General features: G+C 50.0%; 1 protein-coding gene across 1 annotated transcript in view; it reads left to right on the top strand.

Annotated features, from left to right (window-relative positions):
• SHROOM4 (shroom family member 4) overlaps nt 1-21259 on the top strand; it is a 34182-nt gene extending 12923 nt beyond the window's left edge. The window contains exons 2-11 of the mRNA XM_060249079.1: nt 1836-1987; nt 5163-5294; nt 8510-10775; nt 11545-11606; nt 12818-13474; nt 13973-14085; nt 14161-14434; nt 14750-14909; nt 16196-16468; nt 17026-21259. Of these exons, the coding sequence (XP_060105062.1) occupies nt 1836-1987; nt 5163-5294; nt 8510-10775; nt 11545-11606; nt 12818-13474; nt 13973-14085; nt 14161-14434; nt 14750-14909; nt 16196-16468; nt 17026-17295 (4359 nt within the window). The 3' untranslated portion in view covers nt 17296-21259. The remainder of the gene's footprint in view (nt 1-1835; nt 1988-5162; nt 5295-8509; nt 10776-11544; nt 11607-12817; nt 13475-13972; nt 14086-14160; nt 14435-14749; nt 14910-16195; nt 16469-17025) is intronic.
• The last annotated feature ends 5361 nt before the right edge of the window (nt 21260-26620 follow it).

Genomic DNA, 26620 nt, shown 5'->3' with positions numbered 1-26620 from the left:
TGCGAGTGGGTGAGGATATGAAAAGAGAGGTAGGTAAAGAAAAACCTGGGTAGAAACCTCTGTAAGGTCTTCTTTGAGCCTGAGGACAGTTTTTATGAAAGTTGTTTAAGGCTGATAAAGATTTCATGCTGTTTTTAATGCTCTGGTCAAGGTTTTAATAGTTTATTAATTTGAATGATTCTTTTCTGTTTAAAAATAATTTTTTAAAATCATGCTTTACTTTGTTACCACAAATTGTTTTTATCTGGTAAGGTGTTAGATCCCTTTAGAGAGAGGAGTATATTTGTCAGTGGCATTGCCTGGGTAAGAGACTGCCCTGAGATATGAGATGACATTTGGTGTCACTGTCTGTGTGGTTCCTTTGCCTTAAAGCTCTTCCCACACTTGCTACCAATAGGGCACGGGAGAACTGTGTGTGGCAGCGGTGGAGGAAGTTGACTTGTTCATTCTTTTTAATGCTAAACTAAGCAGTTTCCAGCTGGTATTCATTTCTGCATCACCTCGAGGGCAGGGCCTGTGGAGTACTTCACAAAGGGTGCATACTAAGGACTTGTTGCTTGAAGCATGACCTGCTTGGGAAGAATGCCACTACGTTTGCAAGAGAAGGGTAGATGGTCTTTCTCCATCCTTGGTCCCTGTGGCAGGAGGCTGCTGCTTGCTGGGTCCGTTGGGGAGCACTTGGGTGGGTGTTGTAAGGCACTGATTGAGAGCTTGACCTGCCTGCTTTGTCTCATGAGCCGCAACTGCCATCTGAAATGCTGTGACTTCTGCATAATGAAAAATTGTAAGCAGAAGTTCCCAAATAATCACAAGGCCGGAAGAAGACATCATATTCTAAACATGCTAATTAGTAGCCTAGGAAGCATGTCAGCCTTTGTGCTTTAGCCACGTACTGTATTAACTTTTGTTTACCATGCATCGCAAGCATAATCTACAACGGGACAAGATTTTTCCTTGTATGTTTCATTGCAGCCGCTCTTCTTGTGAGCAAGTACATTGACCCAGCCCGTGGATCCTTTTTCATCCTTCTATGATGTAGTGGATTGAGATTGATTCTTTAAACTGAATGTGACTGTTTTGTACTTATGTAATTGTTAATTTTGTGAATAATCACATTGGCTTGGTTGCCTCAGTGGTGATAAACAGAATATTACAGCAAGAGTAAGCAGTGAGTAAATTAATTCTTTCATGGTCCCTTTTATGTTTTGCTCGTCTCATGAGCCAGCAGGATGGTGTTGTTAGAGTGGCAGACTAGGATCTGGGTTGGAATCCCCACACTGCCAAGGAAGCTCAGTGGCTGACCACGGGCCAGCCTTATACTCTCACCAGGTCGGGCCCTAGACTGTCTGGTACCCTGGGCAAGGGTACCACCACCCTGCACTGATAATGCCACCGAGTCACATGGGGGTACCCAATTTGGTGCCCCCAGAAGGCCAGCGCCCTAGGCAGTTGCCTAGTTTGCCTAGCGGCAGGGCCAGCCCTGACTCTCAGCCTAGTCTACCTCACAGGCAATACTCCCTCTAAGCTGTGGAGTCTTGTGAGCAAAAATTCTACTTCATGAGCTACTGGCATTAAAGTTCTGAGCTACTGCATAAATTAGTTTGTCTCTGGGGGGCATTTTTCCTGACCTAGGACAAAAATGTGCGAGTCAGAGGCTAAAAAGCCTTGAGCTTGCTCACACTAACTCAGCTTAGAGGAACACTGCTCACAGGTTTGTTGTGAGGATGATATGGATGATGGGAGAGCAGTGTTGTACGCTGCTTTGGGTTTCCATTGGGGAGAAAAGTGAGGTGTAAATCTCTAAACTAGTAACACTTGGCCTTCTTCCGGTTCAGGTGGAGGATGGCGGGAAGGCAGCCTTGTCACAGAAGATGCGCCCTGGGGACGAGCTGGTGAACATCAACGGGACCCCACTATACGGCTCTCGGCAGGAGGCTCTGATCCTCATCAAGGGCTCCTACCGCACACTCAAGATGATCATCAGGAGGTGAGAGGCTTCCAGGCGGCCAGGAGTAGTTGGCTCAAGAGCTAATAGGCCAGACTTTAACTCGCCCTCGGAGAGGTTCTCTTGGTCCCCTATCCCATCCTCCTGCTGCATCAGACCTGCTGGGCACTGAAGGTGCAAGAGTGCTTGCTTGGAGGTACTTGAGTTTCCCTTGATGTTGCCACAAAAGGATGGTCCTTGTGGCTCTCCCCTCCACGCCTTGCCTGTGCTAGCTTTTCCAACTCCCTTATTATTATTAGACACTATACCTTATTAGCCCACTATACCTGATCCCCTCGTCTGATGAAGTGTGCTTAGAGAGCACACGAAAGCTTACGTTCTGAATAAAACTTGGTTGGTCTTAAAGGTACAACTTGACTCCTGCTTAGTTCAACTTTTTTAGACACTGGAACCCTTTGGCTGAATTGCTGCTGCCATCATGTGGCAGGAATTAAGATCTGCAGACTAAAACTTCTGCTGGAGACCATGGGAACCAATCTCCCCCTCCCTCTGTCCACACAAACGCAGACACCACAAGTAGACTGAAGAATAATTTAAAAATTTAGGAGCACCAATACTGTATTTCTGCAACATGTAATAATTGGACAGATCTGAGATATAAAGTAGATTTCTTTTTATGAGACCAGCTGCCTTTCGTGGGAAAGTGTACAGACTTTTGCACTTTGCTGAATGTTGTTCAGAAGAACAGAAAGTTGAACTAATTCACAGATACAGAGAGTATAATTACCGTAATGCATAGATGCATCTGAATTTTTCCTATGTGGGAGTGATAAGATCTCTGGGTTTTGTTTTGTTTTTTAAAGGCATTCTTCAGGGCAGGGATGGAAATAATAGAGGATTATGTAGTGAAGCTGGTGTGTTTCTGTGAGTTCTTTCTTGGCCACTCTGTATAAAATTTAAAGTCACAATCTGCCCTTCAGCATGACCTCCTACATTGAGCCAGAGGATCCTGGCCATGCACTTTTAGCTGTCAAACATGCACGCACACACATACATTCTGGTCCTTGCAGGCAGGGCAGAGTTGCATGTCTGGACAGCTGCAGGGCTGCTTGCTCCAGGCCTGTGGTTGCCCTTGGTCTCCCTGACTTTGCCCTCTTCTCCTACATAACCCTCCCCAGCCCACACATGGGCGTGTGCACCCACCCACTTACCCACACAAACAGGCTCCTTTAGCCCCAATCCCATGACTCCCAGCACAGAGCTGGCAATGATCTCATCCTTCCTGTGCTCTGTCCCAGCCACTTCCTGCGTGGGGTGAGTGTTGAGACTGAGCCAGAAGGCGGCTGCAGTTGTTCCGCTAGGCGGACTTCTGGAATTCCCCCTGTCCATCCAGAGCTTTGGGAGGGGAAGTGTCTCCATTTCGGGGACCCCTCAATGTTGAGGGCCAGCCACAGCCTCCCCTGTAGAGCAGCCTGCCTCCTGCTCTAAGTACAGAGTGACTAGCAGGTGCTGTGCATTGGGAACAGGGCCTTTTCTTTCCCAAGCAGGCAACTTGGAGTTTCTTTCGGCCTTGGGTCTTGCAGCGGGATGACTGCTGCTTGCAAAACCAGGAAGCCCTGTTCCCCTGGGGGGTGGTCTCTGGCCTCTGATATTACCGCCGTCTGCTCTGTGTGCAGTGTTATCTCCCTGCACATCACTTCCTCACCACTTCCTGGCTGTGAGGGAATGAGAATGGTGTCTGGCTCTGGGAGTGGGGGGGCAGGAAACCCCTGACCAGTAAGGAGCCCCTCCCTATTATGCAGGTTCCAGCCCCTCCAAGCTGAATCTTCCCCACAACTTCCAACTGTCTGTAAGCTAGAGCGCTGGAGTGCTTTCTGTCCTCTAAGCAAATCCCTACAGGTCTCTTCCACTTCCCAGTGACAGGTGAGTGTAGAGCCCACAGGGGCACAGACCTCTACCTCCTACCCTGAATGTATTCCTTCCTTTTTTTAAAAAAAAGGAGGGGGATACTCTTATGCGTTTGGCTGTAAACAAACGTGACCATCACAGGACTGTAGGGATGAGGATCCTTCTGTCCTGTTTAGTAAAATGCCAGGCACAGAAGTTCTCATGCTGTTTGCACTTCTGGAGTTTAACAGGCAGGTATATGCAGGTCTGTGGGTGCTGCTCAGCTGCTGGATTCCACAAGGCTCCTCAACAGACCTGCCCTGTTATCTTTTAAGCTTATTCTGCTGAGAACATTAACCTGTGCAATGCTGGAGTATTTGGTAGTGAAGGAGATTTTGTGTCTATCCTAGTATGATCTGAAAAGAGGCTACAGGAGACTCCATGCCTGGAATGTTTTTGGTCTTCTCAGCACTCTGTAGTTTGGTTACACTGGTGAGGATAGGCCAGTGCCTACTCTGTGTTGTCCTGCTGCTACTGTAGTGTTGTAGTTAATAGCACAAGCTAAGAGCAAGGTTCAGGCTGCAGCTCTGCCGTGGGTTCAGCAGGTGTCCTTTCATAAGCCACTTGCATGGGATGGCATATTGTGGTCTAGATTTGATAGACGGATGACTTGTGAGATTTTAGGTGCAAACTTGTGGCTGTTGCAGGCGGCTGGACTGACTAGATGGCCTTTTGGTGTCCCCTTCAGTTCTAATGAGCAGACTAGCGATCCCTTCTCTACATGGTTGCTTTTAAGTGAAAATTACAATTCTGAATGTTCCATTCCCAGCTCCTCTACCCAACATGTCTCTTGGCACCACAATTGGCACTTTAATATCCAATTGGAATTTTAGAAAAAAACAACAAATGTAAAAGTGCTTGGGGGGGCTTTTATCTGGGCTTCTGAGATGTGGAAGAGATTTCCGTGAGCTTTTGTCTGCAACTAAGAGAGCGACAGCTTCCTGGACTTTGAATGCAACATGCTGTTGCATGAACTGAGACTCCTGGAGCATTTTCTGTAAATACATCAGCAGTGAAAACCAGACTTGGTCCTTAGGAGAAAGGGAACATCTTTGGCTGCAGTTCACAGGGCAGTCAGGGCAAGATGCCATGGGTTGGGAACGAGGCAATGGGAGTGTTTGGGTGGGAAAAGGAGATGGTTGTGGGGAACAGAGGGGGATCCAAGTTCCCTGCCTTCCATTAGCTCCTCATTAGTCTTCCATGGGGGGGGGGGTGAGAATGAGCATGCCTTCCTCCTAGTAATGTCCTTTCCGTTCTTGCCTCTGGGCAGGAGGAACGTGCCCGTCATCAGGCCTCACTCATGGCACCTGGCCAAGCTGTCCGAGGTCCGGACTGAGACTGCCACCATGCACTTTCCTGCGGATGCCTTCAGCCTCTCCTGGCACTCGGGATGTGACACCAGGTGAGTGGGCAGCAGAGAAGGGCTGTTGCGCTTGTGCATTCTTCTCCTAGATGCAGTATTTTTAGAAACAGCTGAGGCTGGAGATGGGGAGAGGGAGGTACGTTCAGGAGAATTAATCAGCACCCAGAAGCTCAGACAGTTTGGACCCTGATTTCTTTGCTGGCCAGAGTAGCCCCTGGCTAGTAACCCCTACTCCCAGTGTGTGTTCTTTCATTTACATGCAGAAATGTGGCAGGGTGGTTGGCTGGCCATCTGGGCCTCTCTTTCTTTGGATTTGTACCCCTTGGCTATCTTGGACAGCTGCTTTTTTGCTGGATTCTACAGCAAATTAGAGCTGGGGGCTCTGTGGCTGTCCTTTGACACTGAAAGGGTATGGGTGGGACTGTGCTGCTGGGTAGCTTTAGTGCTGCATTTCCTAGCTTGCTGGGAGGAGGGGGGACTGCCTAATCCTTCCATGCTCTCACTCAGCGGTTCCTGTCAGCCTTGCCCTTGTCTGGGAACTCGGAGCAGGGTGTGGACTGGGCTGCTGTGCTTCAGGCTGCCCCACGACATAGATGGGAGCTTTTGCAGGGCTGGCTTGCTCCATTCCTTCTCAGAGCTCTGGCTGGCCCCAAGCAAAACCGTCCCCGCTCTGTGAGCTGGGCGTGGGGCACAGGATTGAGCTGGCTCCCCTTGGCAGCTGCTTGTGTTGGGTTGAGCTTTCTCTCATCTCCTGTCAGGAAGGGAGGTGGCTTGGGAGCTGCTCTGGCTGCCAGAAAAGGAGGTAATGAATTCCAGATCTCTTGCCCAAGTGAAAAGAGCTGGAGCTGCCAATTCTGGATGGCTGGTGGGTGTGGCAGGCATGCTCTCTGCACACTTCCCTGACCTGAAAGGGCTCTTCGGGTGCTTGGGATTATTCCTGCCTGCCTGGATTCTGAAAAGAGACAGAAGCCCTCTCAAGAAGGGGTGCATGGGGAGAACATGCCTTGAAAAGGAAGACAGTCAGAAATTCTTTGCAGGGCACAACAAAATGATGCTTTTGGTGTAGAACATCAGTTTGGTGTAGTGGTTAAGTGTGTGGACTCTTATCTGGGAGAACCGGGTTTGATTCCCCACTCCTCCACTTGCACCTGCTGGGATGGCCTTGGGTTAGCCATAACTCTGGCAGAGGTTGTCCTTGAAAGGGCACCATGCAGGGTGTAGGAGGGAGCAGCTCATGTTCTTTTTCTTTTCTCAGAAGTAGCTCTCATTAATGGAATAGTTGGTGACCAGAGCCTTTAAGGAGCTGCTGTGTGACTCAGGAGTGTCTGGATACATCTAGACTAGAGCGATGCATTTCACAGTTGTGAGGGTCTAGGAGGAGGATCCTTTGAAGTGAATGGAGCAGACTCGTTGCTTTCTGTCCAGAATGACTGTAGCCATGCTTTTTGGCTGCTCCTGCTTCATTGTCAAGCAAAGGACTCCCTATAACCAAAGTGACCACACATTGTCTCCTCCCCCTGCTGCTTCTTTCAACCTTTAGCACCCAGTAGGCCACCGGTAAACATAGTAACTGCCTGGCCCCCTGTGATGACTCAAGTCATTTCAGGGTGAAATCCCAAGACTAGGAGGAGGAGGTCATTCGCTCCCTGTATCATAGCAGCGGGCATTGCTTTATGAAATGCTATTGCAGGCTAGCCAATAGGAACCCTGAAACTGAATGTTAAAGTAACAGACTTGTAAAATCTGGGAGGATTTTGTGGGGCTCAAGCACTCACCTTAGGGGCTCAAGCACTCACCTTACTGAAGCTAAGTAGGTCTGGCTGCAGTCACTGGATAGGAGATTCCCTGGAAGTCCCCACAGACATCCTTGAAATTCTATGATGGTAGAAAGGGGGGTTAGAAATAGAATTTGTTAATAATTGTCCACATGGCAGAGTTGAAAGGAGCAATTTTTCCAGCAGCCCCTCGCCCAAGGCTTGTCAGAGCCCCAAGGCAGACTGTCCACCCTGTGGCCTTTTGCGGCAGGTTGCACTGTTCAGTTTTCATCTCCATAAGGCAGAGAAGTAATCAGCTGCTTCCTCGTGGCATTTGGGACCATTCTGTGCATTGGGCAGTTGAGATATTTTCCTCTTGCTGTGCCTCCCCATTACAGGATGCCAGCATTGCTTGCAGCTGTTTTCCTCCCACCTGTTGTCCTGGGGAAACAGAAGTCGATCTGAACATTTTCTCAGTCAGGTCCCAGGAAAACTGCAGCAAAGGCACGGTCAGAGGTGAAGGGGGAGGCTGAGGCAGGAGCTGCACAACTGAACATGTCAACACAATGCTGTCATATAGCAGGCCAGACCACTGAGCCATTCGAGGTCTCCGTCTGTTGACAGGCAGCAGCTCTCCAGGCAGGGCCAGTGCTAGGGTTTTAGGTGCCCTAGGCGAGCTGCCCACTAGCCTCCCCCCCCAGAAATGTAAAAAACAGAATTGTAGGAGAAATGAAGAAACTTGAAACTATTTACATTTTTAATTTTAATTCTTTTAATTTTAATTCTTTTTAATTGTGAGATTTAAGCAATAAAAATTGTGAGAATACCACTTGATCCTTTTAGCTGGAGGTGCCAGGGACAAGACCTTGTGCATGTAAGAAAGATTCTCTACCACTGAGCTATGGCTCCCACCCCATGGCTCTGTTAAAGTGGAGTAGGAAGGATGAGTGGCAGCACACAACTTCAACAGGAGCCAATTTTTAGAAACTGTAATTGGCTCTTCCTCAGCTTCTACAAGTGGTTAATTTATCCCTGCCGGACTCCGAGGAGTGCACTATGTAGGCGCTGTCCGCTTTTGCATTTCCCTGGTCTGTAACAGACCTGGGGAACGTGAAACAGGCCAGGCAGCATTTGCACTCCATGGAGCCTGCTTTCCATTGGGGAAGGCAGGCTCCAAGGAGCACACACGCTGAGTGTGGGGAGAGGGGGCGCTGCCAGGCACCCTAGGTGGCTGCTTACTTGGTCTACTCCCATGCACTGGCCATGTCTCCAGGACGTCTTCCCAAAAGGTCTTTTTAAATGGAGATGTTAAACATGAGCTATGTTGCTGAGCAGCATCCTGGTGTATGACCACCTTAAGTAAGGGAAGGGAGTCAAAGAGGTTGTAAGCCAGACTGTGGAGTGACCTGAGGAAGGCAGGACAGGATCCAGCCCATCAATGTGAGTGTTCTTACGGCTGTGTTGTGTCTCATCTCCTCCTCCTGTTCCCCTCCCTTGCAGCGACCTACCCTTGCCCTGGAACCCACTGTCCCGCCACTGCAGCACCGACAAGAGCAGCTCCCTTGGGAGCATGGAGAGTCTGGACCAGCCAGGCCAGACCTACTACGAGGGCAGCCTCTCTCCCATCGACCAGGCCATGTACCAGAACAAGCGTGACTCTGCCTACAGCTCTTTCTCTGCCAGCTCCAACACTTCTGACTCTGCTCTGAGACCTGAGGAGAACAGCTCTACTGAATACATCCAGCAAGGCCAGCTGCCGGAGCCCCGCTACCTGCAGACCGGCAGTGACGGTAGCGAAACATCGGGAACAGCGAGCCTGCCTTTCCTGGGCAGCCAGCTTAACCCCACTGCCAAGCCAGCCTCCTGCACTCAGGAAAGTCACTTTCCCAGCTCTGCCAAAGCCTTTGCCCCTCCCCAGCCCCCCGTGAGGCAGGACAGCTTGCGAGCTTGCAACCCCTCCCCAGCCAGCACGGAGACACAAGGGGCCTTGCCCCAGGCTGATTCTCTGCACCCCAAAGGCAGGTGGACCTCAGACATTTCTCTCTCTCTGCGCAGCAGAGACCCTGAAGGGACCTGCAGGCAGTTGGCTTCTGCAAGCCACACCAAAGAATCTCTCCCCACAGATCAGTACTATCTGCTGAGCTCCCACACAGAGAGCCACCAACCCATGGAAAGAGGAGCGCAGAGCATGGAGTCGCTTTTGAATGAGGAGGTCCCAGGAGTTCCCCCTCCGGAAGAGCCTGCCCAGGGCATGGACAGCAAAGAAAGTGAAGCTGAGCTGGGCAGCTGTAACAACATCTCTCCTTTTCCTTGGAAGGACTGTTGGTCAGGACAGTTGGCTCACCGGCACAGTGCCCCTGAGCAACTGCTGGCTGCCCAGTTGCAGGCTCTGAAGGTAGCCCATAGCCCGGAGGGACCTCAGTGGACTGTTTCTCCGTTGCACGTGGAGAGCAAGACTCCCAGAACTCAGGAGTCATGGCAGACCCAGGGCCGCAGCTGCCCGAACCCCACTGGCCAAGCACAAGAGCCGGACCTTTGCTCAGTGTCAGGGGAAAGGTCTTGGTCTCCCAAGAGCTGCCACGCAGTTCCAGAGAGGCCCAGGAGTGCCTCAGTTGAGCTGCCTTCATCCCTGTTGATGCAGCCTTCAGGTGATGCCAACTCAGGCCCCAAGGCTGTCCTCGTAATGGATGCTTCAACAAAGGAAGAGGGACAAGACAGTGAAGGGAGCCGGCCTGCCACAAGGAAGGGAGGCTCAGCTCCACACCGCTCAGCCCAGATGCGCCGGCGCAGCGACCGTTTCGCCACCAATCTGCGCAACGAGATCCAGTGGCGGAAGGCCCAGCTCCAGAAAGCCAAAGGCTCTGCTATGCTCCTGTATGGAGAGGAGCCAGTGCCAGAAACAGAAGAACCCCCTGACAGCCCCACTGCTCCTGCCCCTTCTCCTCCACCTCCCTCTGCCCCTTTTCCTCCAGCCTTCCCAGCAGAGAGCAGGCCACACAGAACTGCTGGCCCCAAGCGCTGGGGCTCTGAGCTGAGTGTGCTGCGAGGAGAGGTTGTTTCTCAGAGCCCTGACTGGGTGCCTCCAGAGTCCAAATGGAAGGCCCCCTTGCCAGACCCTGAGAAGCCCCTGGCAGCTCTGCCGTTGCCGTCTGGGGGAAGAGGCCGCTGGCGGTGGTCTCCAGAGCACAAACTGCAGCCACACTCCCTGAGCCCCCAGGGGCCAGAGCCGGGCTCACCATCGCGGCCTCCAGAGGAATCTGGCCTTCTGCCATTTGCTGACAGGCGGAAGTTCTTCGAGGAAACAAGTAAGGCTCCAGCCTCTGCCCACGTAGCCTCCCGCCATGGCAGGCCTGTAGGTCCACATCCCAGAGGGGTGGAGCAAAATGCTTTCCAGCCAGTGAGTTCTGAGCACAGGGACCAGCGCCGGCACTCCATGGACCATTCCTATGGCCCTCCATCCTCACCTCCCGTCTACCCAGAGTTCCGGTCAGAGGTGTCTGGGTTTTACAAGCCCCTGGCCCGACACAGGGATAGTGAGTGTTGGCGGTCCCTTCCATGTGCTTGTGCAACCCGAGAAGCCTGTGCCTACTGCTGTGGGGAGAGGTGCCCCGCCTTGCTTCAGAGGAACATGCAGGTGCCATCCAGCCACTGTACCCACCGCTGCCACCCTCGCCCTTGGGCCCGCTGCTCAGACTGCTGCTGCCAAGCGCAACACAAGCTCTTGGAGGATGGAGCTCCCTGGCCAGCCAGGAAGACCTACCCGCCGGTAAGAGGGGTGTCGTTCATGATGCAGTGCTCGTGGTTTGCATACACAAGGTCGCTCGGCTCCGTTTATAGCAGGGCTGGGGGAGACTGCTGCTGGCCAGAATGGCTGGGGCTGTTGGGCTAACCCAATGAAAGGGAAACAGAGGAATCTGATGGAGGATGGGCTCTGTTTATGGCCAAGGAGAGAACATTTCCCAAGGAGGCAGATAGGTTTTAATCATCATATGTGGCTTAAAAGCTTCCTAGAATGTCTGATTTTGCTTTGCTTTAGACATGGAGCGGCTGGACCATTTTGTATTGGAAGGTGAGCCCCAGAGTGGGGGGTATATGCACATTCAGCTACTCTCCCTCTATCTGCAGGCACAGCACATCTAGCTCAGGGCTTCCCCTTGTCCGTGAATTTCCTTTCCTTTGCAAAGTGGTGAGTGTAGCTTCACCCCACACCTCCCAGCTCACAAGCCCCAGTTCCATCAGATGTGGAGAACCTACCAGGCCAGGAGCAAAGCTGGGCTCCTTATTATTCCTGTTTTTAATTATTTATTTGATTTGTGGATTGCCCTGTCGCTGCTGCTGCAGGGCTCTGGGTGATGTACAGTAACATTAGAAACATTTGGCAGATAAAAACAATAAGCATCACATTATAAAAGCAGATTGCGACTACTGATTGCCTGCCTCTTCTGGGCACCATCTCCATAGCCCAGGCTGAAAGACAGTCTGCGAGAAGACCAGTGCCCTGTTCTTTCCCTTCACCTTTGGGTTCTTCTTTTCAGGAATTTCCCATGGAAGATTGGGAGCCTCCAGCAATGAACAGAAAGAACAGTCAGTCAATGAGGTAAGGGACAGGGCGAGAAACACCTGACCTTGGGCCTCTTGGGGTCGCAAAGAATCCCCTTGCCTGCAGCAAATGCTGGTGCGGTGCTCGTGGGGTGAATTCACGCCTAATGCAGCAGGGTGCTTTCCAGGATTGGTCTCTGTACTAGAGGCCAAATGGCCTGCACAAGGCTTTGGACATGAGCAGCCCACAGAAGGGATCCTGGCAGGCCAGAGGATAGTGGAAGCATTCCTTCCCACCCCCGTTGAATTTTGTGTTTGCTGTAGCTGTGCCACTGGGAAGGGTCAGGATGCAGTTCAGTGTGTAGATACATACTGTTTCTTTGTGGCTTCTAGTGCTTCAGCCCAGGGTGTTTGCGCAAGCTTAGGCCAATGGGGACCGTTCTTTGGATGCCGAGAGCCACCCACAAACTCCTCCTGCTGGGCTGGGAACATAATGTGTGATTGGAATGATCACAGCCAGGAATGCAAAACATGGGCAAGCTGTGTGTCTGTCTGTGCCGGGCAGAGGGAGAGCTGTCTGTACAGCCTCCTCTTGACGCAGAAGGCATTTCTCATAGTTATTCAAGCCATGAAGGAGCAAAGGAGCATAACTGAAGGGTTTTGTGTGGTTTTTTTTTAAAGGGGAGGGACCCTGATCAATAGAGCCACACTTTCCTAGTACAATCAGGAGATCCTACTGGGCAGAAGATCATAGCCTCTGCCAGTGAGCCTGTCTTTGTAGGAGCCAGTTGAAGCCTGCCTGGGGGGCAGAGCAAAGGCCCTCCCCCTTCCCCACACAGCACACATTCAGAAGATGCTTTTTCCTCATCACTCTTGCCAAACACTATTGTGATGTTGCTGCTGTGGGTTGACAACCGTCCCTTTGTAGCTGAGCTGTTTTGCTCTGCCAGCCTCGTGACCAGAGGTCTGCCACAGCCTTTTATTCTTCTTAGAGGGACAGCAACCACATTGCAGGGCTAGCCAGAGACTTGCTTAGCTTCCGGCTGGAACGCATGAGCTGGCATCCTTCACAGAGCTGGCTTTCGGCTGGGGTAGAGGGGGTCTTTGCCAAAGTGAATTGAGCTAACTAAGGAGTCCAGTTGCTGCAGCCAGAGAGGGGTGAGTGGGAGTCCATTGCTGTGTGCCTTGCACAGCACCAGGTGCTGCCTTAGCTGCAGAGTCCCATTGCATGCGGCTGCTCTGTAAACTGTGTCCTGACCTTTCTTCCAGCGAACTGGCGCAACAGAAGATGGGCTTTGTGCGGGTCAGCCCCATCTGGCCCTGCTCAGAAAACATTGAGCAGGAGTGGGCTCCTTTCTGCCGGGCTTTGTCCACCCACAGCCTCTCTTGGGACTGCGAGAGGCAAGGCCGAGCTGCAGAGATCCCAGCCTGTGAGGAGAGTGCTGCTGAACCATGCAAGCACCCACTGCGCGAAAGGGCATATTCCGAAAGCCATCTTTGTGGAGAGGCAGGCAGCGCTTCCAGAAGACAGAGGCAAGAGGCCCCACTGGCCAAATTGGAGGAGTTACCTTTCCCAGCCAGAAAGAAGGGCCCGCCCCCTCCACGCCCCCCACCCCCAAAGTGGGAGAAGTACCACCCACGCCGTGCCTCCCACCAGCAGCTGCTTCCCCCTGAGGCTGGCCTATCAGCAGTCCTGGAAGACCCTTGCTCCTCCAGCCAGAACAGCACAGACATGGCCAGGCAGCGGTCTCAGAGCCTTCCCCTGGAGCAGCTGTGGGGCAATGCAGCCCAGGAGTCCCAGCCCAGGCCTCAGGGAACTGCGTCGCCCACGGAGCATAGCAACCTGCACTACTACTGCCATGGCTCGCCACGTAGGACTCCAGAGTGGCCAACTCCAGAACTAAGTGGCGAGAGTGACTCCTCCAGGCAAGTACCAGGGACTTTGTGTCCAGGGAACGGTGAGGGGATGGGCAGTGGGAGTAACTAGCTGGGCAGAGTTGGGGAAATCAGTGGCTGTTATTGGATATCACGTATCTTGAAATAGGCAGACTGTGCGCCTCTTCCAGGAGGTTCAGCCTGAATTATGCTATGGCCAGGGCTTTTTTTGAGCTGGAATGCACAGGAACATAGTTCCAGCAGGCTTGGTGTCGGGGTGTGGCCTAAAATGCAAATAAGTTCCTGCTGGACTTTTTCTACAAAAAAAGCCCTGTGTAAAACAATGGTGATGGTCAGTGGGTGTGGCCTAATATGCAAATAAGTTCCTGCTGGGCTTTTTCTGCCCCAAAAGCCCTGGCTATGGCTATATCTCAAGTTTCTGATTGAAAGATAAACACCAGTAGAGGGGAGCCTGCAATACCTCTATATGTGAAGATGTCATATTGTTGGTCTGTTTCTAACCAATGCCTGGTTGGTTTTGTGTTAAAGGCCAGCGAGTTCCCTGGCAGAGGAAGCAAAATCTGAGCCCTTGTGGGATAAGGAGCAGAATGCAGTGTCTAGCAGAGGCCCAGAGCTGCCCCGGGCCAGCCCCTCCAGTCTGAGTGAGTCCCATTGGGTCTTGAGAATGCCAGTGCCCTGATGTCTTTTCTGCTGACTTACGCCATGTCTCCACACAGGCTCCAAAGAGTACGAGGCTGCGCAAGAGGGTGCTGGAGAAGAGAGCTGCCATCCAGGCATGGCAGGCCCAGCCCCATCTTTCCGCTTGAACTCAGAGGAGCTGATGAGGGATGTGGCAGGCAGGGACCGCTCCCTGGCTGGTGTGCTGAACCCGGCCCCAGGATTGGTGACAGCGGCTGAAGTGATGAGTGACCTCTTCTCCCCCAGCAAGTGTGACATGTGGAAGGGGCAGGACTGGCAACCACAGGTGGCTGGCAAGGGACTCTCTGAGAGGTAGGGATTGCTCAGCAGGCCAAGATTTGGAGATGGAAGTGGCCGATTTGTTGGGAACTGAAGGAATGGGGGTTGCTGTGGAAGCAGAAACGCAAGACCTACCTGTGGAGCTGCTTTGTGTCTCATGGGGCCCAGCATCAGTCTTCCCTTGTAGCTGAAGGTGTTCCTTAAGGGTGTTCCCCTGAAGGGGTCCCATAGACATAGGGCTTTGTTCAACCTTTTGTCACTCACAACTCCCTTCAGCCAAGGCTTGAGTCATCAGGCTCCTTGTGCTCATGTGGAGTTGAGGTTCCAGAATGCTCTTTGTTGGTGCAGGCATCCATCTCAGCCTACCTCCCCAACCTCAGGAGGCACCTCCTGTTCAGCCTATTACAACCTGTCATCTGGAAAGGCTGAGTTGCTGAACAAGATGAAGGAGCTGCCGGGAGCCAGTGTGGAGGAGGAGGAGCCAGACCACGATCTGGCCCAGAAGAAGGTGAGTGGCCTTGCTCTTGTCCAGAGAGTGTCAGAGACCATTAGTTCCTGTAGTCCCAGCGGGTCTGGAAGGAGAAGCTGCCTCTAGTGTCCAGCGGAGGAAGCAGCCCCTAACTTTGCTGGCCTAAAGCCCCATCTCTAGGACTCCTTGCCACAGCAAGGTGCAGTATGTACACTCATTCACTTGTTTACTCCATTCCTGCTAGTCCAAGAAAGAAGCAAAGTGCATACAGGGCTCTGAAAATTCTGCTTTCCTCCCTTTTCCCCCACACTCCTGGGATGTATCCAAGTTTTGCCTCACACACTTTGAAGTCTGTCTTCTTGTAGCCATGAGGGCTAGTAACATGCTGGGTTTGAACACTGCTCAAAAGCTGGGCTCTCTTGGGATGCTGACTTCTGTGCCTGTTTCCTGCAGCTGCCCTCCATACTTACAGCCTTTATGCTGGATCCTGCCCAGCCAAGCAGAAGAACATTTGCCTGGGTCAGGGGGAGAGGGATGCTGGCTTCCCTTGTGCATGAAATCTTGGTTAATTAAAGCCTCTTGGGTCCCTTTTTTCTGCCATTCATGTTGCTAATGTACTTTTGCTTACTGGCACCTTTTTTGCAAGCTTCTGCTGCTTGGCTGGGTGTGAAATGCCCACATCTGTCCCACTTGAGGGTCTCTAAAGGGACTGGCTGAATACCCAAGCATTTGTTGCGTTGACCTTGTGCATGAGAGAGTGAGAGCAAGGGAAACCAGAAGATGCTGATTGGTGTTACAACAAAATGTGCATTATAAAAATCAAGCTTTTTGGTGGAAAGAGAGTAGAGCAGATTTTCAGGCCCCCAAAGGTACTCACCAAGAGTCAAATTTGTTAGTATTCCCTGCTTAAAATTTCTCCTCTGGCATTTCAGAATTTGGTCTTTACAATATTAATAACTACACAATCTTCTCCAGTCTCCAAGTCTAATCTGATGTTCCATCTCAGCCTGAATTAAAAAATAGTCCTAGAGTAGGTGAGATATTGAGGGTCAGCCTGCCTGCCCCACACCTTCAGATTATTTTGAAAACATTCCATTGTCATGTCTTGCAGTCCCCAGAAAAACTAGGGCCATGTCCCTTGGAGAGAAGGTATTGAGAGCTCTTTGTTAGAGATCCTGAGCAATTACAGAACCTCAGCTCTCATGGTAACCTGGTGGGTAACCAAAAGCTAAAACAAGTTCAAAACCATCTTCACCCCTTGATGCTGCCCCAGCTTACTTCTAATGGCTGTGATTCATCCTGGCTGTGACCTCTCCCTTTCCCAGGTGCAGCTGATCGAGAGCATCAGCCGGAAGCTGGCGGTGTTGCAGGAGGCCCAGCGAGGCTTACAGGATGACATTAACGCCAATGTAATCCTGGGCAAAGAAGTGGAGAGTCACGTCAAGGGGGTCTGCAAGCCCCATGAATTTGAGAAGTTTCGCCTCTTCATTGGAGACCTGGACAAAGTAGTCAACCTGCTTCTCTCACTGTCGGGCCGATTGGCCCGGGTGGAGAATGCCCTTGGCAGCCTGGACTCTGATGCCCCAGAGGAAGAAAAGGTATGTGGTGGGTAGGGAGGGTGCAGTTATGGAACTTGGCAGTGTTCCAGTGGCAGCTTGTAAAGCCAAAAGGAAACTCACCTGCCAACTGGTCCCCTTGAATGAAAGAGCATCCTGTTAAGCAACTGGTCTCTTTTTCCTACTCTGTCTTTATCCTGACCTCCTGTGCTTTGAGCCAAATCAAACCAAATGATTATGCAAATGTATTTATAATCTTTGGGATTATGCATAGAGGGCTTCAGGACTCTGCTGTTTTGATGCCAAATTTTGGTTACCCAACAGCACAGGGGGGAGAGGAGTTGAGGAACCATCTGCCAGGGTTTAGCAGGAAAGGGTGAACTGAAATGCCCGATGCCATGGGGCGGTGGGTGGTGGGCTAGCTGGTTTGGTGCCCTTCCTAGAATCCTATTCTCTGGTAGCTTCTCAAACACCCCCTTACTTTTGCCTCTGACTACTGCAAGAGAAAGGAAAAGTCTTGCCCTTTGGCTGCCAACAAAAGTCCTGCTCCATACAGGCACTTACCTGTCCTCTCCTGTCTCTCTTCCCCTCCTTACAAGCTGGCCCTACTGGAGAAGAAGCGGCAGCTGACAACCCAGCTAGAGGATGCCAAGGAGCTGCAGGAGCACGTTGCTCAGCGGGAGCGTGTGTTCTTTGCCAGTGTGTCACGCTGCCTGCCCAGCGAACAGCTGCAGGACTACCAGCATTTTGTGCGCATGAAGTCGGCGCTTGCCATCCAGCAGCGGCAGCTGGACGACAAGATCAAGCTGGGCGAGGAGCAGCTCCGCTGCCTGCGAGAGAGCCTGCGCCGGATGCCCCGGGACTGTTAGTGGGAACCTGCTTGGTGGCCACCAGGAGGGATTTTATTGGGAGGAACAGCCAAAGCCTCCCACGTGCCAAAGGAGTCCCTCTTGGAGAGGTGCCGCCTGCCCAGCCTGTCATGGACTGTTTGCCATCTGCTGCCTTCTCGCTCTCAGGATAATCCTCTTTGCCAAAGACTCCGCCATACCAGATAACTGCATCGCCTTCTTCCATGGCTGGGGGGAAGGAAAGGCTCACCAAAGTGCTCTTTGCCAGGACACAGGCTGTCTGGCTGGGATGGATTGTTGCAGCAGCTCAGGATCAGGATGGTGGGATTCCTGGAGCCACACTGGAATGGAATGGGGGTCATGAGATGGTTTAAGCTTCCTCCGCTTCCTTCCCAGTCTTCTGTAGGGACAGGCTGCACCAGGAAAACCATCTGCCTTCTGCTTCAGTGGTTATGTGCATTGCCAAGCAGAGGGCGAAAGCAGCTTGTGAGCAATGGTTATAATCACAGCCTGGCTGTGGGATCCCTCTCCTCGTCTCATGTTCCTGACAACACTTAGAGCATTCCGTTTCTCCTGTTCCAATCCTATTTATTTTCCTACCTAACCATTTTTTTAAAAAAAGGAAAAGAATTAAGAGAGGAATCGTGTTAGGTGACAGGGATAGTGACACAACCTGTCTGCCATGGGCATAGATGCCATCCCTTTCAGGGGCCAGCAGTTAGTCCTTCCAGCCTTCATCCCAAGCTTCTACTGCCAGCAGCAACCAGGACCACAATCCTTTGGCCTAGAAGGGTTTTGTCATTCCTGGGGAGGGTGGGGGTGGGATCTGTTCAGGTAGAAGCTCTGTGGAATTTAAACCAAGTGCAGAACCCATGAGTCTCTCTTCCATTTGGCCAGCAGGGCCTTTCAAAGTGCCTTGGTCCAAAGCAGCGCTCTTAAGTTCAGGAAGGGAGAAAAGCCTTCCCAGCTCCTCTTCCTGGCTGAGCCAGCTTTTCCCATCAGAGTGTGAAGCAAGGGTAGCACTCTAGGCCTTCTCAGGCGGTTACTCATTTCCCGTATTTCCATCTGGGGTGTAGTTTAAAGACTGTTTGCACATCAGTCCATCCTGTGAAGCCTGTACAAATCCCCCTTACTGCCTATAAACACGAGGGGTAACACTGAGTAACACTTGTGCTTTGCAGATCCCATGAGCTAGGGTCTGGGGTAATCCCAGCCCCAGAAACCAAGCCACTTCCTCACCATGCTGATGAAACTGTGCCAAGAAGTATTTGCTGCTGTGCCAACTATGGGTCTTTGCCCTCCTCACCCATGCCAAGAAAGTGTGGCTGGATCACAGAAAGCTCCTTCTGGGTGTGAGGTTAGGGGTCTTGGAGTACAGTGACCTTTGGTCAGGGTCTCTTGGAACTGTTGGTTGTCTCCATGCAGGAGGAGCCAGCCAGGTGCAGTATTGTGCCTGCATTAGCCCCCTTGTGCCTTAATGTACCTTTGGGTACATATCACATTTGTTGTCCTCTTTCGCTGTCTACTGTTCTGACTGCAAACTCAGCCATTGTGTTTCAGGGGGATTATGAGGATGGAGAGCGAGCCAGCTTCCCTTTCCCCATATTTCTGGAGGAGTTGATTTTTCCCAACATGGAAACCTCCTTGCAGGGGATGTTTTGGGTTCACTTTGGGGAATGAGGAGTTAATGGGACTTGTCCTTTTCTCTCCCCTCCCCCAATGTGGCTGAAGGAATGTGCTGGGCTCCTGCCACAGAAATTCCACCCCAACATCCTCTTCCTCTCCATTGTCTTTGAAACAATGTTGGAAGGCCAAGCTCATCTCTTTAACCCCTTGGGTGCTCTGCTGCCCTCTGCCTGCTCTCTGGCTGCAAATTCTCTCAGAAGGGGGAGGCAGTTCCCTTCAGCCAGCTCAGTCTAGAGCTACCCACACTTTTTAACCTTGGGGTTGCTTTCTCAGTAGAACCTGTGCTGTTGAGGAGGTGGCACAGAGACCCCTTGGTGGAAAAATAGCACTTAACTCTTGAAAAGGCCTGCATATTTGGACTTTCTGGTTTGCAGCAAAGGAGGTTGTGTTTTCAAATCCTCCCATTAAAGGACTACTACACTTTCCTAGTTAAGGCATTCCTCTTCTTTTCCCTAGTCCTCACCCTTTGTTTGTCAGCACAGCAGCCAGGGTTCAGCTAGATTAGATGCAAATAGCATGGAGAGGTTAAAACTCCCACCCACCTACTGTTCTCCTGATGCAAATATTTTTCTTCCCTGAAGCTGCTCTTTGCCCTGTGGAGGGGGAGCTATAATGGTGTGTCCTCAACTGAGCTTTCAACAAGTCTGTCTGGAGATCTTTTGCTAACTTTGCAGACAAGCGTCAGAACTGTCTAGACAAACGACTGCATTTGGCCCAGAGGTAGAAAGTGAGTTTGAACAAAAACAAACATCTAGGACCTCCTTTGAGAGCAACCCAGGGACTGCAGAGATGGCAGCACTCTTCAGCCCAGGGCAGGGGCAGTAGGCAGGTCTGGAGCACCTTCTATCCCTGCCCTCCCGTAGGGGGATGTTCTTCTAATGTCAGATGATTAGGCTCTAATCTGCTTGTGAATGAGCAGTGTTGAGGGGGCCTGACACGGTTATTTGTTTTCCAGCAGCAGCCATTCCAGAATCCCCTTTGCAACTGAACACTCCCTTTCCAGGCCTGTAGCCCAGCTTGTTTGCTTTATCTACCCCACCTCTCTCATTCAGGGCTCCCATCACTGTCCTTTGGCTTTCTAGCCTGAGTTTTCCTCCACCCCAAGTTGTTTATATGTTTTGCACAGAAGCCTGTTCCAGTTGTTCACAATCCCACAGGGAAGATTGGACTCTTTGTTCTACTTGTTCCAACCTTTAAAAAAACTTTAATGTCACATTTTGAACGGCACTTAGACATCCACCCTGGCTTTTGGCCTCTGTGCGGCACTGCAGGTTTCTCTTGGCACCCGTAGTTGCTGCTGCTCCCTGGCCCACTCACAGCTAGACTCTGCTGCTGCTTGCATGCCTGGAAACAAGCAGCAAAGCTTTCAGTGGGTGGGGCGGATTGCCCCATTTCCCAGCCCTCGGGGCTCTGTGGATCTTGCCAGAAGCTACTGCCCCCCAGAGCCCAGCTTTTATCCTCTTGCTGCCACCCAAAAGTGAGTCTCTGGATTTAGGCATAAGGCTGTGTGGTTTCCTCATTGGCCTGTCAGACTCTAGCTGAGGTTGTGCCTGCTTTACATAGTGGGGTTTGAGTTTGCCATCTGGTGCAGCCAGGTGTGAGCTGAGGCTTCCTCTGACCTATGCTGCACCACTTCCTCCCCCAGAAGCCCTGGCCATTGTCGGCTGAGATGGAGCTCTTTCGGCAAAGGGCCCCAGGCCCCCTGTAAGGAAAGGAAAGGAAAGCTGTCTTGGACTCAGTGTCATGGCTATATTGCTCCACCACCTTGTTGCATCTCTTCCCCCAAGCCAGAATGCAAACTAGGTAAGGTAATATTCCTGTGTGGTTTGACCAAGTTCTCATAGTGGTAGAATGTGTGACTTTTCATCCCACAGGGTTTTTCTTCAGGGTGTGGTGAAAGCTGAAAAATTCTGTGTAACTTGGAAACTTGCATGCTTTAGATCACCCACTCACACATGTATCTTGCCATGCCAGGGCAGGTTGCCTCTTCTTGCCTAGGCCAGCTTTTCCTCAGCACAGGGAGAGTCCAAGTGCCAGCTCTGAATGTTGCTATGTTATTAAATGCATGTATTGCTGGGTGTAATTTTGTGCTTCCTACACACTAAAGAAATCAATGGTTGCTGTCCAGCATTTCCACAGCAAAGCCTTTTCAGTAGCATTTCTGAAGGTGTCTCTCGCCAGTCAACTGTTCTGTTTTGGCACCGCCTTTAGCAGCTCATGCCTTGGGCGTGGGTGCCGTTGTAGGGAAGGAGGGGAAAGGGGCAGAGTCACTTGCATTAAATGGTGCTAATTATGATAAGCTTCTGGAGTCCTGTGTGGTGATTTTCCACTGGAGCAACTGTTGGCAACCTCTTTTAGCAGTGGAAGGGTATCTAAGATCATCTCAAAGGTCTGGGCATGAGGCTTGGGTTGCAATGGACTGTTGGCCTTTCTGCCCCAGAGGGGATGGCCTCCCACTTGTCCCTTGGAGGTTAATCCTGAACACTGGCTTCCTCTTTGATGGTGTTCTGCAGAAGGAGACAGAGTTTGGTGCAAAAATCAACGGGAGTCTTTTGGCATCCTAAAGGTTAATGCAATTTTATTCCCTCTTAGCTTTTTAGGGGCCAGAGCCTATTTTGTCAGATGCATGTAGTGGATCCACATTACCTTACATATGAATGTTTTTCTGCTTTGGTTTCCACTCTGAAGCACCCCCCTTTTTTTGTTGAGCATCCATATGATGTGGTCTAGTTGTGTTCAAGTTGTCCCTTCCTTGTCCACAGTATGCTTTCCCAAACCTACTTTTCACCACTCACTTTGATAAAGCAGTTCATGCATATTGTTGCATGTTCTGAATAGGAATATGAACATTTCCAAAAGTCCGACCTCCCATTAGAACCGTTTTTCTCACATCAGCCCCTTGTTTCATTCCTCCACACCATAATTGTCAGTGTTATAATTACTGATTTTCCTTAAACCCTTTGAGAGCAACCCTTTGGAGGCACAGCAATGGGGGGAAAGGCATGGAAGATGATGACTGATAGGGAAAGGGCACAGAAAACTCCTGTGTGGAACTCTGTTGTCACAGTCCATGTGTCTGCAATTGTAGTGACAGTGAATGCAAAATGAGAAGGTCGGACAAGAATCAACGGGTTGAAATTAAATCAGAAGAGTTTTTGGCTAAACATAGGAAGAATGAGTGGTTCTTCAGTGGAACAGGCTTCCTTGGGAGGTGGTGAGCTCTCCTTCTTTGGAAGTTTTTAAACAGAGGCTAGATGGCCATCTGACTGCAATGCTGATTCTGTAAACTTAGGCAGATCATGAGAGGAAGGGCAAGAAGGGTTGCATCAGTGCTTAGTTCTTGTGGTCCTTTTTTACACACCCAGGGAATGCTGTTCACCACTTTGGGGTCGGGCAGCAGGTTTTCTCTAGGCCATTTTGGCCAGGGATCCTGGAGGGTTTTTTTGCCATCTTCTGGTCATGGAGCAGGTGTTACCGGGGGTGTGGGGGGAGGCATTCGTGAGTTTCCTGTATTCAGCAGGGGGTGGACTAGATGACCCTGGAGGGGTCTATGATTCTAAGAGAATTCTCACTCTGAGTGCAGCCTAGGGCTTCTATAGCTGATGTCCTGAAGGAAAATAAGTAACACTTAGAACCTTGTTTGTATATATTCTCATGAAAACCTGTCACATGCATCTGATGAAGTGGATTCTAGCCCATGAAAGTTGCCTTTAAGGTGTCACATGACTCTTATTTAAGTTTGCCCCAATAGATTTCTCTAGAGTTGGCACACATTCTGTGGAGCTCCTTGTGGATAAAGTTGCTTCATTAGGCTGTTAGTGCTGCCCGCTCTTATAGCCACTAGAGGGCCCTGCAACACCAGCAACCAGAGACGCAATGGAAGAATGAGAAGGGCAAATTCTGAGGACCTCATCCTCCCCCCCCCCCAAGGTGATGGCTGCAATTATTGTGCGATAGTCCAGTCCTTTGAAGCTTTCAATAGGAGGGTGACTCACAGTGCCAAAGTCTTTTCCTGCTTGACTTGATCTAGTTTTCAGCCCTGCAAATGGAAGAGTTGTTGGTGACCCATTTAAGAGATTGTGGAACACACAGCCATTTTTGATAAGCAGCCCCAGATTTAGCTAGACCTGGACAGGGTGGGGGGCAATCCTGGCATGCGGTGATTTCTGCCTAAATTAGCCTGTCCCAAGAACACTCTCCCCAGGTTTAAAGAAGGGTAGAGGAATTAGGAGTGAGTGGCATTTGCTGTTTGGGTCATCTGCATAAGACTTCAGGGATGGCAAGTAATGCTAATTAGCAAACAGATGCACTTTTGAGTTGGACTTCTGTCCCTTAATTGCTGCATAAAGCTCAAGAGTTGTCCCTGGGATGATGGCAGTTTTTCAAGCCCTGGAAGGGGATAGAGGCAGGAGGGCTAATGATGAATAGCTAAATAGCCAGTCCAATTGGCTTTCCTTGCTGCTAAAGTTTTGAGTATTCTTTTACATATGTATGTGCATATTCAGTCTCTTCCCTTTGAGACAAGAGAAGAACATAAATAATTTTAAAAAGAGATTGGCTGTGCTTATTGCAAACTGCCTTCAGAAGGAAGGAAGACACACATGGTTCAGATGAATACGAGCACTGAAAGCATGTTTGAGCTTCTTGGGAGAGCTGTAATTATTGGTTATATACGTTTATTTCTTCTTCCTTCATGGAGCTTATGCACATACACACAAAATGACCACATAAGGTAGCTTCGTTTGAACAATTTTTTTTTTTTTTTGGGGGGGGGGGGTTGAGATCTTCCAAAATGCAAACAGCCATTCTAAAAACCCTGCTTCCTGCCTGTTGGGTTTTCCCATCTGTAATATTGGCAATACTTGCAAAAGCCCTGAAAGGTAAGTTACTATTGTTTTCTTAAGAATGTAAGTGTTGGGGAGCATCTGGCTTGTCAAAGCCTGGTGCTTTCAAGTTCAAGGCCACATTTGAATCTACCTTACAACCTAAGCCAGTTTGTAGAGAGCCAGTTTGGTGTAGTGGTTAAGTGTGCAGACTCTTATCTGGGAGAACTGGGTTTGATTCCCCACTCCTCCACTTGCACCTGCTGGAATGGCCTTGGGTCAGCCATAGCTCTGGCAGAAGTTGTCCTTGAAAGGGCAGCTGCTGTGAGAGCCCTCTCCAGCCCCACCCACCTCACAGGGTGTTTGTTGTGGGGGAGGAAGGTAAAAGAGATTGTGAGCCGCTCTGAGACTCTTCGGAGTAGAGGGCGGGATATAAATCCAATATCTTCTTCTTCTAAGCTTATTTCCAAGGGAAGTCAATTATTATTTGCAGTGATTAGTAGAGTGTCCATGGGAGAAAAGAAGCCATCTTGAGAAGCAGGCCTGGTACAAGTGCAGTTCTACAATTGATGGCTAGCAGTAGTGAGAATAATGACTGGCATTGCCCCGGTCAGCTACTTCCATGTACCTCCAGAAACCACCCAGTAGTGAAAATCCCTATAACTCATGAATACATGAGCAACAGTGACTGACGAGCTTGGACACACAAAGTGAACAAAGGCATAAATGATGGTGACTGTGCCACAATGGTCAAAGCAGTCATAGTTAAGGCCACCTGGTGGCTCCCCCTCCCCATTAATTAATAAATGCTATATTTTCCATAGAAGGTGCTATCAGGAAGCCCAAGAATTCCTAGCTCCTTAGGAGAAACTCATAGATACTACTGCTTTCCATTCTTCCTTACCACAGACCACACTCTCCCCCTCCCCAGCTTGGTGCCATGGAAAATAATTTGTCTGGATATCAAAGTAAAATAAAAATGACCACCCAAACCCATCTCACATCCACATGGATATTAAATGGTGTTGCCTGAGAGCAGGATTAACCCATTATTGCCTGGGACTCATGGTCCCAGTAGCTAGCAGAATAAGAGAGCTCCCTCTCTTGCTGCAGAATAATAGAGGTCCATCAGTGGCTATTAGCCATAAGAAATAGATGAAACACTATTTCTGAGGCAGTGATGCTTGGGAGGCAACAGTGGAAGGGCTTCTGGAATCTGGTGCTGCTGGTGGAGCTCCTGATGGTACCTGGTTTTTGACCACTGTGTGACACAGAGTGTTGGACTGGATGGGCCATTGGCCTGATCCAACATGTTCTTAATATAGGTTCAGATAAAACAAGTTCACTTGCTCTCCAACATCACCACTTGTTGGTACTGAGCAATTTGTTCCTTTCCCTACCTAAATACAAAAAAGTCTAATAGTCCTTTGTGCCTCCATAAAGTAGCTCCATGAGGGAGGCTTTTAATGCTTCTATTTCAGCCAAGAGTTTGAGTTGGTGGCCTTAATACAGTCCAGTAGTCCATGACTGAACTGTATTTTTAAGGCAATAGTAGCTGTCCCATTTTTACCCTGCATTTCCTCCAAGATCCTTAGAGTGATCCACATGGACCCCCTTCCTGCGTTTTATATTCACAACAATCCTGTGAAGTAGATTGTACTGAGAGTTACTGTTCCAAGGTCACCCCAGTGGGTGGGATTTCAATCCAGACCTCCTATGTCCTAATTTGACACAACTGTCTTACTAAGTAAAGCAATAACTTGGTCTTCTGCTATAAGGGATATCCACTCAATGTGTTTCAGTACAAATTTCTTATGTTCAGGTAACTGTAGTACAGTCCCTTAGGGTTGTGTTATCATTCAGGATCTCTTTTCTCGAAAAGGTTGTTACACTGCACAGACAGAGAATTAGTGAAGCAGAGATAAAATCCTCATAAACCACAACAGAGGCAAGGAGTTTAGCCTCATGAGGCAGGTGATAACCCAGACTACCCCATTCCCACTTGAGTTCAAGCTTCACAACCCATAGTTGTGAAATGGAGCAGATATTCAGTACCTTGAATCTTTTCATTCCTGAAGGAGACAAAGACCTAGACAGAAGTTTCAGGGGGAAAGAAGGCTGAGGAATTGATAGTTAGGGTGAAAGTGATGCACTGGAGAAAATAAAACAGCTGATCATAGCCCTATTTCCTGCCTCAGAATCAAAACCTACAGCTCTTTTATAGTAGTGCTTCCCTTGGATCAAAGAAAGTCAAGGATTCAAACAACTGGCTACTACTGACCATCACTGTTTGAATGAAACACAACATTGGCCACAATCTATCACAGTTAGGCATGCTAAGACCATTTGGGGAGATGGACCTTTTCTTAGTCCTGGCAATGTTACCCATCTTGGGCACTGAACAGTCAGCTACTCAGTTTATGATAAGCACGAAGGGGACACTATTTGGATTTTCAGCTCCGGGCACCAAAAATACATTGGGTGGTTTCTGTTCCCTTGATTTCAGTGGGACTTTAGGCACATAACTTTTGTACCTGTTTGGAATCCACCTGCTGTAGCTCCTCTGGGTTTAGGACAGAACTCATAGTCCATCAGGTCAAAGCTTACAGATGTTCTTTAACCTAGCAGAAACTTCTATCCTGTGAGAAAGAAATTTTCATTTTGGAGTTTTCAACATTCCTACTGTGGCTGCTTATGTTTCTGTTTCCAAGAGCCCCCAGATTGTGTGCAACTGGCAAGAAAGCGCACAACTGCAGATTTAGTCTGTTCTTCCAGCTCAGGCTGTATCATTGGCATGCGTACATAACATCTTAATGCGTCTTTTAAAAACCAGATTA

The sequence above is a fragment of the Heteronotia binoei genome, chromosome 11, assembly GCF_032191835.1.
Source record: "Heteronotia binoei isolate CCM8104 ecotype False Entrance Well chromosome 11, APGP_CSIRO_Hbin_v1, whole genome shotgun sequence".
NCBI lineage: Eukaryota > Metazoa > Chordata > Lepidosauria > Squamata > Gekkonidae > Heteronotia > Heteronotia binoei.
Note: the sequence above shows the minus strand (reverse complement) of the source record. Positions and strands in the feature narration are given on the sequence as shown.